Genomic DNA, 12,040 nt, shown 5'->3' on the forward strand with positions numbered 1-12,040 from the left:
GCAGGGGACACGGGTTTGAGCCCTGGTCCGGGAAGATCCCACAGGCCGTGGAGCAACTAAGCCCGTGCGCCACAACTACTGAGCCTGCAAGCCACAACCACTGAAGCCCATGCGCCTAGAGCCCATGCTCCGCAACAAGAGAAGCCACCGCAATGGGAAGCCGGCGCACCTCAACGAAGAGTAACCCCCACTCACCGCAACTAGAGGAAGCCCGCGCGCAGCAACGAAGACACAACGCAGCCAAAAGTAAATAAACAAATACATTTTTTAAAAAGAGAGAGAGAGTTTTAGTGTAGTTTATCATGCAGCAATGGATAACCAGAACAAGCTCTCCATTTCAGAAGACCTCTAAACCTTGGTTGAGAGTTTTGAAAAACTCAGGTCAGCGATCCGCTGACAGAAGGTTTCTGAGAGGGACTTCTCCCAGAAAAGGTAGAATAAACACATTTTTTTTTTTTTTTTTTTTTTGCCTATTTCTTCCCACATCTAAAATTCCTTTGGGGATCCACCCATCTCCACCCTCAATCCATATAGTTTGTATGGGACTAATTCCAGCCCCAGCTTCAGAGTCTGTGACCAAGGCCAGTTCAGTGAGGGTCAGCCCCAGAACATCTGCAGTAAGCGGGTGACATCGTCTTTGTGCTAGGGTTGCTAAGCTGGAAGGATAGAAGCCCAGAGCTGCTGGTTATCATTTCTGCTACCACTTGGGAAAAGTCTGCCTGAGAATGAGCTAACACAGTTCAACACAGAAGAAAGCAGAAATGAAACATTGAGGAAGCACAATTCCTGACACATGTTCTGGGCACCTGGATCCATCCAGGCCTGAAGCCATTACTCCTGAATTTTCCAGTTACATAAACCAATATGTTCCCATATTTTATCGGGCTGGTTTGAGTTTAGATTATCCTGTTTGTTCATCTCTGCCTATTAAAATTGTATCAGTTTTTCATCACTAGTTTAAAACTCACCACCTATGAGAAGCTTTCCTTGAATTATTTAGGGGATGTTTATTGTTTGGGCTTTTCTATTGCCCAGAAAAGACCTCCCCACATACTTCCGAAAAATCCCCACAGCCCTCACAGCTCATCATCATCACCAACGTGGCTACGATGGATACAGCCACCCTGATATCTTTTTTTTTTTTGCAGTACGCGGGCCTCTCACTGCTGTGGCCTCTCCCGTCGTGGAGCACAGGCTCCAGACGCGCAGGCTCAGCGGCCATGGCTCACGGGCCCAGCTGCTCTGCGGCATGTGGGATCTTCCCAGTCCGGGGCACGAACCTGTGTCCCCTGCATCGGCAGGCGGACTCTCAACAACTGCGCCACCAGGGAAGCCCTCCACGCTTGAGTTTTAACCTGCAAAAGGGCAAAGACTGGGCCTTGCCTGGGGCCATACTCACAGCACCCAACATAATACCTGGCACAGAGCAGGTTCTCAAAATTATTCATGAATCAAATAAAATAATGAAGGCAGGCCAAGAAGACTTGTAGAAAGTGGGGAGTTGGTCCTGCCTAGGCTTTTAAAGGCTAAGGAGGCAAAGAAACTAAGAGGGGGACAAACGAACCCATGAACTCCACTGGATCCCAACTCCCTCCGGCCCCACCCATCACTGAAATGTTCTGTTTCCCAAACCTCAGGACGCCCAGTCCCTCACGTCTCAGAGCACCCCAACCCCCATCTGCATCCCTCCCTTCCTGCCTCTCAGCCACGCCCTCTCTGCCCGGAGCCAGCTCTTGCTTTTGGGGGTGGTAATGGGCCCCGTGGGAACTGAGTTACCTCCACAAGGCCTGGCCAGGGTGGGGCCGTGCCTGTCCCTGGGGGTGAGCCTCTGGGCTGTGCAGTTACGTCGGATGAGCAGCAGAGAGCCAGACTCCAGCTGTCACCATGGCTGAGTTCAGTGTGAGGGTATCCACTGGGGAGGCCTTCGGGGCTGGCACGTGGGACAAAATGTCTGTCATCATCGTGGGGACCGAAGGAGAGACCCTGCCACTGCCCCTGGACCATTTCGGCAAAGAGTTCAGCGCCGGCGCTGTGAGTGTGGGGTGGGGGTGGGGGCGGCGGCGGAGGGAGCAGGAGAGGCGGTGCTCTAGGATACTAAACTTGCCCCCCAGGAGGAGGACTTCAAGGTGACGTGCCCCCAGGACGTGGGCCGGGTGCTGCTGCTGCGCGTACACAAGACTCCCCCCACGCTGCTCCGTCCTTTCTGGCCCCTGGCCTCGGACGCCTGGTTCTGCCGCTGGATCCAGCTCACGCCGCCCCGGGGCGCCCCCCTCCGCTTCCCCTGCTACCAGTGGCTGGAGGACCAGGGGAGCCTGGTACTGCGGGAAGGGACAGGTGAGGGGGACACAGGAGGGAGGAAGGGGCTGGTGTATTGGGGGGAAAGGCGAGGGGAGTGGAGAGGTGAGCCGGTGTGGCCGAGGGGGAGGGACAGGGAGTTTGGGGGAAGAGGGTGGGGTGGCAGTCTGGTGTGGGAGAAACTACTTATGGGGGCAGGGGATCTGATAAGGGGTGGCTGGAGTGGAGGGGAGAGCAGCTGGGGCCGGAGGTCAGGGGGCTTTCTCTGTCCTCCCCACCGGCTCCGCTGCTCCCACAGCGAAGATTTCCTGGGAGGACCGCCACCCCACCCTCCAGCAGCAGCGCCAGGAGGAGCTGCAGGCCAGGCGGGAGACGTACAGGTGAGGAGGGGGTTACTGGGGGGGAGGCGGGTTGCCGAGGGTCAGCCTCGTTCCGCTGGTGTTGACGCGGCCTGAAGTCCCTGCCTGGTCCTCTGTCCTTTCCAATCACAGCATCTCCAGGAACTCATTAGAAATACAGTTTCTCAGACCCACCTCATAGCTACTGAATCAGATATTGAGGGTGAGGGGCAGCAGTGTTGGTGTTTTTGACTGAAGTCTAGTTGATTTACAACGTTGTGTCCATTTCAGGTGTACAGCAGCGTGCCCTGGGTTGTTTATTTGCAGATTATATTCCACTATATGTTATTACAAGATACTGGCGTCAGCTTAATAAAAATGTGCAGCATGACAGTTGTGGGTTAAGTTTTATTTGGGGCAAAATGAGGACTACAGCCCAGGAGACGGCATTTCAGAGAGCTCTGAGAAACTGCTCCACAGAGGTAGTGGGGAAAGTCAGTACCTATGTGATTTTGGTGAAGGGAGAGCTCTTGCAGTTGAGCACATATTTTGTTTTGCAGAAGGTTTCTAATAGTCATGAAGAGCAGTCGTCACCATGAAGGATTTTAGTGCTTTTCTGGATATGAGGAGATACGAGAATTGGGTTCATAAAATCATATCTATCTGAAAACCTGTTCTGCCCGTTTTGCCCAGAGCACAGAATGCCTCATTTCTGCTCCCCACCCTGAACTCCTTTGGGAGTTGAAAGTCAGCAACTGCAGCAACACATGATTTAGTCCTTGTCCTTGTATAGGAGGATGGCAAGGGCCAAATTGTAGTTGACGCTGGATATATAATTCCCTGTAGCGATAACAGTAAATCCTTGCTGCTAACAATATTGGGTTTTTTTTTTGTTTTTTGGTTGTTTTTTTTGGGGGGCTGCGCCTGACCGGAGATCAAACCTAAGCCACCTGCATTAGGAGCGGGGAGTCTTAACCACTGCCCCACCAGGGAAGTTCCGCTAGCAATATTGTTTTAACAAGCCTTCCAGATGACTCATGCCCACTGAAGTTTGAAACCCACTGCTTTTTTTTTTTTTTTTTTTTGCGGTACACGGGCCTCTCACTGTTGTGGCCTCTCCCGTTGCGGAGCACAGGCTCCGGACGCGCAGGCTCAGCGGCCATGGCTCACGGGCCCAGCCGCTCCACGGCATGTGGGATCCTCCCGGACCGGGGCACGAACCCGCGTCCCCTGCATCGGCAGGGGACGGACTCTCAACCACCGCGCCACCAGGGAAGGCCTGAAACCCACTGCTTTTAAATGCCTCACTCTTGCTGGAGTCTTTCTGGGTCGCTGGCGAGGACTTCTAAGGCAGAAAGCCAGGGACCACACGCGCGAGCAAATGTTCGAAAGGTCATGGTCTGGCCAACTGGGCTGCTGTCTGAAGAGCGGGCTGCAGGCTTGCGCTTTAGGTCTCTGGGGGCACAGCAGCTGCAGGCTTACTTGGCTCCTGGTGATTCCACGTGCGTTGTGAATTACATCCCAGAGAAAACCATGGCGCCTAATCCGCCAGCATCAGCCCCAGGTGAGGGAACAGATGGCGGGAGCTGTGTCTGTGGAGTGGCCTTTCTTCCTTTCTTGGCAAAACAAGGACACAGGAGTCAGGAGACGCAAGGCCAGCCTAGGCCCTGCCGAAAGGAGCTGTGAAATCTTAAGCAAATTAGTTAACCTTTTTGATCCTTAATTTCTTCTGCAAAAGGAGCTAAGAATACCAGGCTGATTTGTGTTATTAGGAAAAACAAATGAGAAGATGGTTGAGAATGTAGCTTGTCAGCCGCAAAGCCCTGCACACGTGTGTACCGAGGTTCGTAATGCCCCTCAGTTACCTCTGATCCAAGTGGCTACGCCCTCAGTACTCAGAGTGAGGTCTCACGTCCACAGGGTCGGCATCACCTGGGAGCTTGTTAGAAATACAGGGTCTTGGGCCACCCCAAACCTACTTGATGAGAATCTGCATTTTACCAAGATCCCTGGGGGAACTAAGTTTTTGTGCATTAAAGTTGGAGAAGCAGGGTTTGGCCACCACCTGGTGGCAGTGTACTTTAACTGCAAATTGTGCTCTGAAGTTGCCTGTTCAAACCCAAAGGCAATGACGGAATGAACCAAAGAATGAATGAGGGAGGGAATGAGAGGATGACTGGCTGGGGGTCCTCAGCTTTGCAGGGACATGATTTTACCATTTCACCTAAAGGTCTTCAGGCTGTGTTGCTTGCTGGATAAAGGGATTTAAAGAGGCTAGATCTCTTTAGGCCGGGCCAGAGTACATTTCTGGGCTCCCCCAAGCTTTGGAGGCTGAAGTGTCTCTCCACGGGATGCCTGCCAAAGGCAACTGACGCCTTCCTGTGTTCCCACCTTCAGGACAGCCTCCGCTCTGTGATGCATCTGTGTTAGTCAGGAGTTTTGTGGTTGCAAGAACGATAACAGACTCCAGCTAGCAGACAGAAAAAATGGGAATGCGTCAACAGGTCACAGAAGTGAGGGCTGGAAGCGTAGCCAGATCTTACGGGCCAGAAGCCAGGGTGACTCTCCTCCTGTCTCTGGAGCCCCCTAGATGCTTCTCTCTCTGGCTTCACTTTCCTCTCTCCCTGCAGAACAGCTTTCTTTGGTTCCCAGTCCACACAGTGGAAAATGGCCTTTTTTTTTTAATAGCAACTCCTTTATTTTTAATTATTTTTAAAAATTTATTTATTTATTTGGTTGTGCCCGGTCTTAGTTGCGGCAGGCAGTCTTCTTAGTTGCGGCAGGCAAACTCTTAGCTGCGGCACGCACATGGGGTCTAGTTCCCTGACCAGGGACCGAACCTGGGCCCCGTGCATTGGAAGCACGGACTCTTCACCACTTCACCACCAGGGAAGTCTCCCAGTCCTGGTGTTTATGTGCTATAACCCAGATATCCAGAGAGAGATGACCTCTGGTCCAGCCCCAATCTCCAATTCCCTGGGAAGGATTCTGATTGGCCTTGCTCTGGCCAGGTGCCCAACCCTGGACCAATCAACTGACCAGGGGAGAACATGGCTGTGGGAACATGGCAGCTCTCCCTGCGGCCTTGAGGGTGGAGGGGAAGGGCAGAGCCCAGGAAGACCCCTGCTTGTGGAAGGGGGCTGGCCGTGACCAGGGCCTCCAAGGGGTCTGCCACTCCCTCTCCCTAGTCAGTGGTTTCCCTGAGGCTTCTTGCTAACTGCCTCCCTGGTCCTCCCTCCAGCTGGAAGACCTACATCCCAGGCTGGCCTCGCTGCCTCAACGAGGAGACCATAAAAAACCTGGACCTCAACATCAAATACTCTCTGGCAAAGAACATCACCTTCTACCTGCGAGGCAGCTCGATGTGAGGATGCCCACCCTCTCCTGCCCCTGGGCCCCAGGGGTACGGGTACCCCTGCCTTCTGCCCTCCCCCACTCAGCTCCCCCACCATCAGGGATGTGGGTCACACAGCCCAGCCCAGGGCACGGCCTCTGCTCACCACCTGTTCCAACAAGGTGAGGATGACCTCAGGGGCAGTGACTACCACGGTCCCCCCCGGAGGCTGGTTCAGGACCCCAAGATGGATAAGCTTAGCCAACGCGGGCGGGTCTCCCAGGGCCTCTTGCCTCCCTCTCCCCACTTTTCACATCTTCTGGCAGGTTGGCACATCTGAAACTCAAAGGGCTGCTGGACCGCAAGGGGCTCTGGAAGAGCCTGGAGGAGATGAGAAGTGTGTTCAACTTCTGGAAGACCCCAGCCGTGGGTGAGGGGCTCCAGCCGGGGCTCCAGACCTCTTCCCTGGGGTATCAGCTCTCCTGGCTGTCAGGAATCTCAGAAAACCAAGCGCCAGTTCACTGTGTGACCCTGGGCAGGCCCCTGACTCCCACGAGACCTTACTTTCTCCTCAGACACAGAAAAGGACGTGTCGTGGGGGCACCTCTGACCTTCTAACGCCTTGTATCCATCAGACACTTGTTGGGCTACTACACATGAGACACTCGCTTAGGGACTGTGGACACAGTCCTTGCCCCCACAGGGCTCCCAGTTGAGCAGACAAGTAGACATTAGGCTCAAAGGCAAATAATGAGTTTCGCTTATGAAACCTGTGCATCAGCTCCAGTGAGAGTGTGTAAAAGGGGGACCTGGCCTAGTCCAGCTAGGGAACTCTCTACGGAGGTGACTTTTATGCTGAGACCTCAAAGTGGGGAGGTGTCAACAGCGCCAGGCACGGTGTGTGAGCGCAGAGGGTGCTTCAGGTTCAGGGGGGGCGGTCCGGTGCATGTGAAGGCCCTGAAGATGGAAGGAGTGGAGACCTTTGAGGGGAAAGATGCTGCTGTGGCCAAAGGGGATTGAGCCAGGGAAGGAAGACAGGAGGCGAAGCAGGAGACGTGCATGGGCCCTGGGCCGTGCAGGACTGTGGAGGCCGTGGCAGGAGCTCGGGCCTTTCCTAAGGGCAGTGGGACCTTCAACCAGCTGCCAGCTGGGGAGTACTGTGGCCAGATGTGCCGTGGGGAGGGGGCTGTTAGGGGACAGGAGTGCAAGCAGGAGGACCAGTTATGAGGCTCTGGCTGTGGTCAGCAGAGGATGGAATCCTCAGCGAGGCAATGACAGCAGAGATGGAGTGGACGTGTGGAGCAAGAGCTACTGAGGATGGAGAATCGGTGGGACTCGATGGGCGGAGGATGGGGGGAGCTGCCGAGAGGACTCCGGGCTCTGCCACCTGCAATCCAGTGGATGAAGGTGCCATTCCCGGGATGCCAGGCAATGGGCTGGGGACTGGGCTAGAGCAGGAGCCCATGTTCAGCCTCCGATATACTGTGTTTGAGTCATGGGGTTGGAGATGGCAGGTAGATGGTGGGACTGGTGGGCTGGGGACTAAGGTTTGCTGTTTGGTGAACTGAAGCCAAGGGGTCAGAGGAGGTCACCCTGGGAAGTACTGCATGAGAAGAGAGGGGAGCACAGGATGGACGCAGGAGAAACGCCACAATGGCGCTCAGGGGGAGACCCCTGGGCGCTGGGGTGACTGGTCCCATCTCCCCTGCCCCCCTGCAGAGTATGTGTTTGAGCACTGGCAGGAGGATGCCTTCTTCGCCTACCAGTTCCTGAATGGCCTCAACCCGGTCCTGATCCGCCGCTGTCGCCACCTCCCAAAGAACTTCCCTGTCACTGATGCCATGGTGGCCCCAGTGTTGGGCCCCGGGACGAGTCTGCAGGCTGAGCTGGAGGTGAGGGGCACAGGAGTCCTGGCTCTGCACACCCCCATCTCAGTGCTTTGGGCCCATCCCCTACTGGAGAGGAATAACACTCACATTTGTTAAGGACCTACTGTGTGCTACGTGCCAGGAACACCCTCTCCCATGCACAGTATCCTGGCCCTGAATCCTCTCCCCACCCCCCTACTCCCCACCTTCTGCCTTTAGAAAGCCAGATGGCAGCCCTGGCTCCCCTTCTCTCTCCCGCAGAAAGGGTCCTTGTTCCTGGTGGATTACGGCATCCTCTCTGGCATCCGCACCAATGTCATTAATAGGAGGCCTCAGTTCTCCGCGGCCCCAATGACCCTGCTATACCAGCGCCCAGGGTGTGGGCCCCTGCTGCCCCTCGCCATCCAGGTCAGCAGCCGGGCAGGCGACAGGGCAGGGGCAGGGAGAGGTCTGACTAAATGGTTGGCAGACACTCAAGGCTGCCTCTCCCCACTGGCCTCTCCTATAGCTCAGCCAGACCCCTGGGCCCGACAGCCCCATCTTTCTGCCCAGCGACGACAAGTGGGACTGGCTGCTGGCCAAGACGTGGGTGCGCAATGCTGAGTTCTCCATCCACGAGGCCCTCACACACCTGTTACAGGTACACCTGGTGACCGAGGTCTTCACCCTGGCTACGCTGCGCCAGCTGCCTCACTGCCACCCACTCTTCAAGGTCAGTGGCCCAGCAAGACGACCCAGACTGTGCCCCAAGCCTGCAGGTCGCTGCACCTGGGCCTGCCCTTCGGGGTCCTATGCCGCCTGTCCCCACGTGGCCCTGTCCTTTCAGGCTGAGATGCTGAGCCCCCATTCTGCCTCAGCAGCATCTCCCTGCACAATTCCCCTGAGAGGCTGCTTTCCAGCAGGCCCTGAGCTAGGGTGAGGTGATGAGGACAGGCGCGAGGGAGAGGACCGCATGTGACAGCAGGCTATGCCCCAGAGAGATTCTCTTCTTAGGGGAGCTCAAGACAACAGCGATCACAGAAGCCCAGCTCCTAGGAAAGGAGAGACCTGGGGCTGAGAGATGCCAAAGTGTGAACATGGCTTTGACCAACAGGTTTTCTGCAGATAGCTGCAGGGTGGGGAGCCCTGGGAGGGAGACCCGTGTCTCTAAGGTGGGCTCTGCTAAGCCTTCAGATGGCCCAGATTCATTTCCTCCAGGGACCTGGAGCATCTCCTCTGTGAAGATGAGGGGTCCACAGCTACTCACATTTTCTGATTCTTCCTTAGACAGTCTCCTGGGTCCTGATGCAGGCCCTACTCTGTCCTCTTCAATCCAGGCTGATTCTTTCTGACAATCTACAGCTCCCAGGGCCTGGCACTCAGACGTGGTCTCTAGGGGACCATTTCACATTGCCAGGCCCGCAGGCCCTGGTTATCACGGTGCTTTGCCTGCCTGGGGTTAGGAAATCACAGGAGGCCAGAGCTGGAGGGATTCATAGTGCTGTCCAGATCAGCCCTCTCATTTGCCCAGTGATCTGATGCCCAGAGAGAGGAAAACACATGCTCAAGGTCACAGAACAGGATGCTGGTGGACCTTAGCCCCCATCACTGGGCCTGGAGCCCTGATCCCTATCCCAGGCTGCCCCCTTGTCCCTGTCATCTCTCTCCATGTGTGATTGACAAGCCTGGGTTCCTCTATGGGGGGGCGGGTCTGGGGCCACAGAGACCCAGGCTTCGCCTAGCTCTGCCTTCTCTGGCCCTTACAGCTGCTGATCCCACACACACGGTACACCCTGCACATCAACACGCTGGCCCGTGAGCTACTCATTGCCCCTGGGAAGGTGGTGGACAGGGTAAGGACTGCTTTAGGGAGGGTGGGGATGGGATATTCCTGCAGTGTAAAGAATCTGGGGTCTTGGGCTTCCCTGGTGGCGCAGTGGTTGAGAGTCCGCCTGCCGATGCAGGGAACGCGGGTTCGTGTCCCGGTCTGGGAAGATTCCACATGCCGCAGAGCGGCTGGGCCCATGAGCCATGGCCGCTGAGCCTGCACGTCCGGAGCCTGTGCTCCGCAACGGGAGAGGCCACAACAGTGAGAGGCCCGCGTACCGCAAAAAAAAAAAAAAAAAAAAGAATCTGGTGTCTTGGGGTGGGAGTGGCCCTGTCTCCCCAACCACTATTACCTCCTGCTTCTGGGGCAAGGGCTGTGGTACCCAGGAGTCCCGTTTCCCAGTCCACAGGCCTTGGCATTGAAGGTTTCTCTGAGCTGATACAGAGGTACATGGAACAGCTGAACTATTCCGTCCTGTGTCTGCCTGAGGATATCCGGGCCCGAGGAGTTGAAGACATCCCAGGCTACTACTACCGGGATGATGGGATGCAGATCTGGGGTGCAGTGGAATGGTGAGGGGGCCAGCCCCAGAGAGCTGGGGCCTTGGGGGACAGGAAGGAAGACTGGGAAGGAGAAGGAAGGCCCAGGGAGGCGTCCACCAGGAGGAGGGCCGGACATTCATAGCACTGGGACCAGGCGGGGGCACTCCTCAGAGAGGGTCGGGGTTCACAGCTGGGATGGAACCCCGTGCACCTTGCAGCTTTGTCTCCGAAATGATCGGCATCTACTACCTGAGCGATGAGTCTGTCCGCGATGACAGTGAACTCCAGGCCTGGGTGTGGGAGATCTTCTCCGAGGGCTTCCTAGGCCGGGAGAGCTCAGGTAGGGGGACCTCGGTTCTTAGGTTCTACCCTCAGGCCACTGCGGCATTGTCCTCAGGACCCTGGTAGCCCCGTTCCCAGCCCAGCTCTCCCTGCAGGCGTACCCTCCTCCCTGGGGACACGGGAAGCCCTGATACAGTATGTCACTATGGTGATATTCACCTGCTCGGCCAAGCATTCCGCTGTCGGTACAGGGCAGGTGAGAAGGGTCAATGCCAGGGTGGCGGGACGGAGGGGGCCGGGCTCCTAGCCTCACTCTGCCCTCTAGGCCTTCAGTTTGACTTCAGTGCCTGGATGCCCAACCTGCCACCTACCATGCAGCTGCCACCGCCCACCTCTAAAGGCCAGGCAAGCCCGGAGAGGTTCATAGCCACCCTCCCACCAGTCAATGCCACATGTGATGTCATCGTTGCCCTCTGGGCACTGAGCAAGGAGCCTGGAGACAGAGTGAGTGTGGGGCTGGGAGCCAGACCAGGCCAGCCCTGGGGTAAGGGAGGCGACACTGTTTACTCTCCCTGACCCACACCCCACTGTGCCATGAGACCCCGGTGAGTCTTCCCAGGAGGACACGAGGGCATTGGACATCTCACAAGGGGTCAAATGGCCAAATGAGATGATGCAGAGTCACCCTTAGCTGCAAGGGCAACGTGTGATATGTTCCAGTGAGGCCGCCCCCTTTAAAACTCTCACGTGAGCTTTCATCCCCGAGAGCTGCCTGCAGTAATCATCACTGTTCAGGGGGAGGGGGCACGGGTGAGGCTCAGTTGTAGGCTGCTTCAGGTCCCCCAGGGTGGATGGCTAAGGCGGGTCCCGGCTGCAAAGCAGCCCCTCCACCCAGCCTTGTGTTTGGTTCCCAGCGGTCCCTGGGCACCTACCCGGACGAACACTTCACGGAGGCGGCCCCGTGCTGGAGCATCGCGGCCTTCCAGAGCCGCCTGGCTCAGATCTCGCGAGACATCCAGGAGAGAAACCAGGACCTGGAGCTCCCCTACACCTACCTGGACCCTCCCATCATTGAGAACAGCGTCTCCATCTAAATCCCCTGGGGAAAAGGGCCCCACATGACATCCCTTTGACCCCATAGCTCTAGGCTACCTGCCACCCAGAGAAAAGGACTCCCCAGAAAACCAGGCCCCCATATGCCCCTGCTGGGTCTGGTGTAACTCATCCCCAATACACCGCAAAACAGAAACAAAAAAAAACCCCAGAGAATAAAAGCTCATTGGACGGCACCACTATGCCACTAAGACTCCAAGCCTCAAAGTCCTGAACAACCACAGCCCCCTGGAAGGGTACCATAGGGGGAACACAGTCCTGCCCCCAATCCCACTGACCACAGCTGACTGGACCTAATGGTCATGCGGCTCAAGGGCAGCCCTCTTCCAGACCATCCAGCAGCATAAGGCGTGGCCCGCCTGAAAACTGCTCGAGAGATTGATGGTGACCTATGGTCCCAACTTTAAAATGAACAACCCACTGAGAAAGGGCCATGGGAAGCAAGGCAGAAGGAAGACCTA

At 56.3% G+C, this 12,040-nt stretch overlaps 1 protein-coding gene across 3 annotated transcripts; it reads left to right on the top strand.

Annotated features, from left to right (window-relative positions):
- The first annotated feature begins 1,315 nt into the window (after positions 1–1,315).
- Positions 1,316–11,755, top strand: LOC113633041 (arachidonate 15-lipoxygenase B-like). 3 transcript variants are annotated; one of them, XM_027130973.1, is made up of 14 exons: positions 1,318–2,031; positions 2,091–2,334; positions 2,594–2,675; positions 5,875–5,997; positions 6,294–6,397; positions 7,687–7,859; positions 8,097–8,243; positions 8,344–8,547; positions 9,581–9,667; positions 10,045–10,214; positions 10,403–10,524; positions 10,622–10,722; positions 10,800–10,970; positions 11,381–11,755. In XM_027130973.1, exons 1-14 carry the CDS (start codon positions 1,885–1,887, stop codon positions 11,558–11,560), a joined length of 2,055 nt encoding a protein of 684 aa, XP_026986774.1. In that variant the 5' UTR covers positions 1,318–1,884; the 3' UTR covers positions 11,561–11,755. The 3 variants fall into 3 exon arrangements, with proteins under 3 accessions (XP_026986776.1, XP_026986774.1, XP_026986775.1); XM_027130974.1 differs by having other exon boundaries at positions 1,634–2,031; positions 2,112–2,334; XM_027130975.1 differs by lacking the exon at positions 8,097–8,243 and having other exon boundaries at positions 1,316–2,031.
- The last annotated feature ends 285 nt before the right edge of the window (positions 11,756–12,040 follow it).

Source organism: Aethalodelphis obliquidens, unplaced genomic scaffold, assembly GCF_003676395.1.
Source record: "Aethalodelphis obliquidens isolate GAN/ISIS:26980383/991018 unplaced genomic scaffold, ASM367639v1 scaffold38, whole genome shotgun sequence".
In the NCBI taxonomy this organism is placed as follows: Eukaryota; Metazoa; Chordata; class Mammalia; order Artiodactyla; family Delphinidae; genus Aethalodelphis; species Aethalodelphis obliquidens.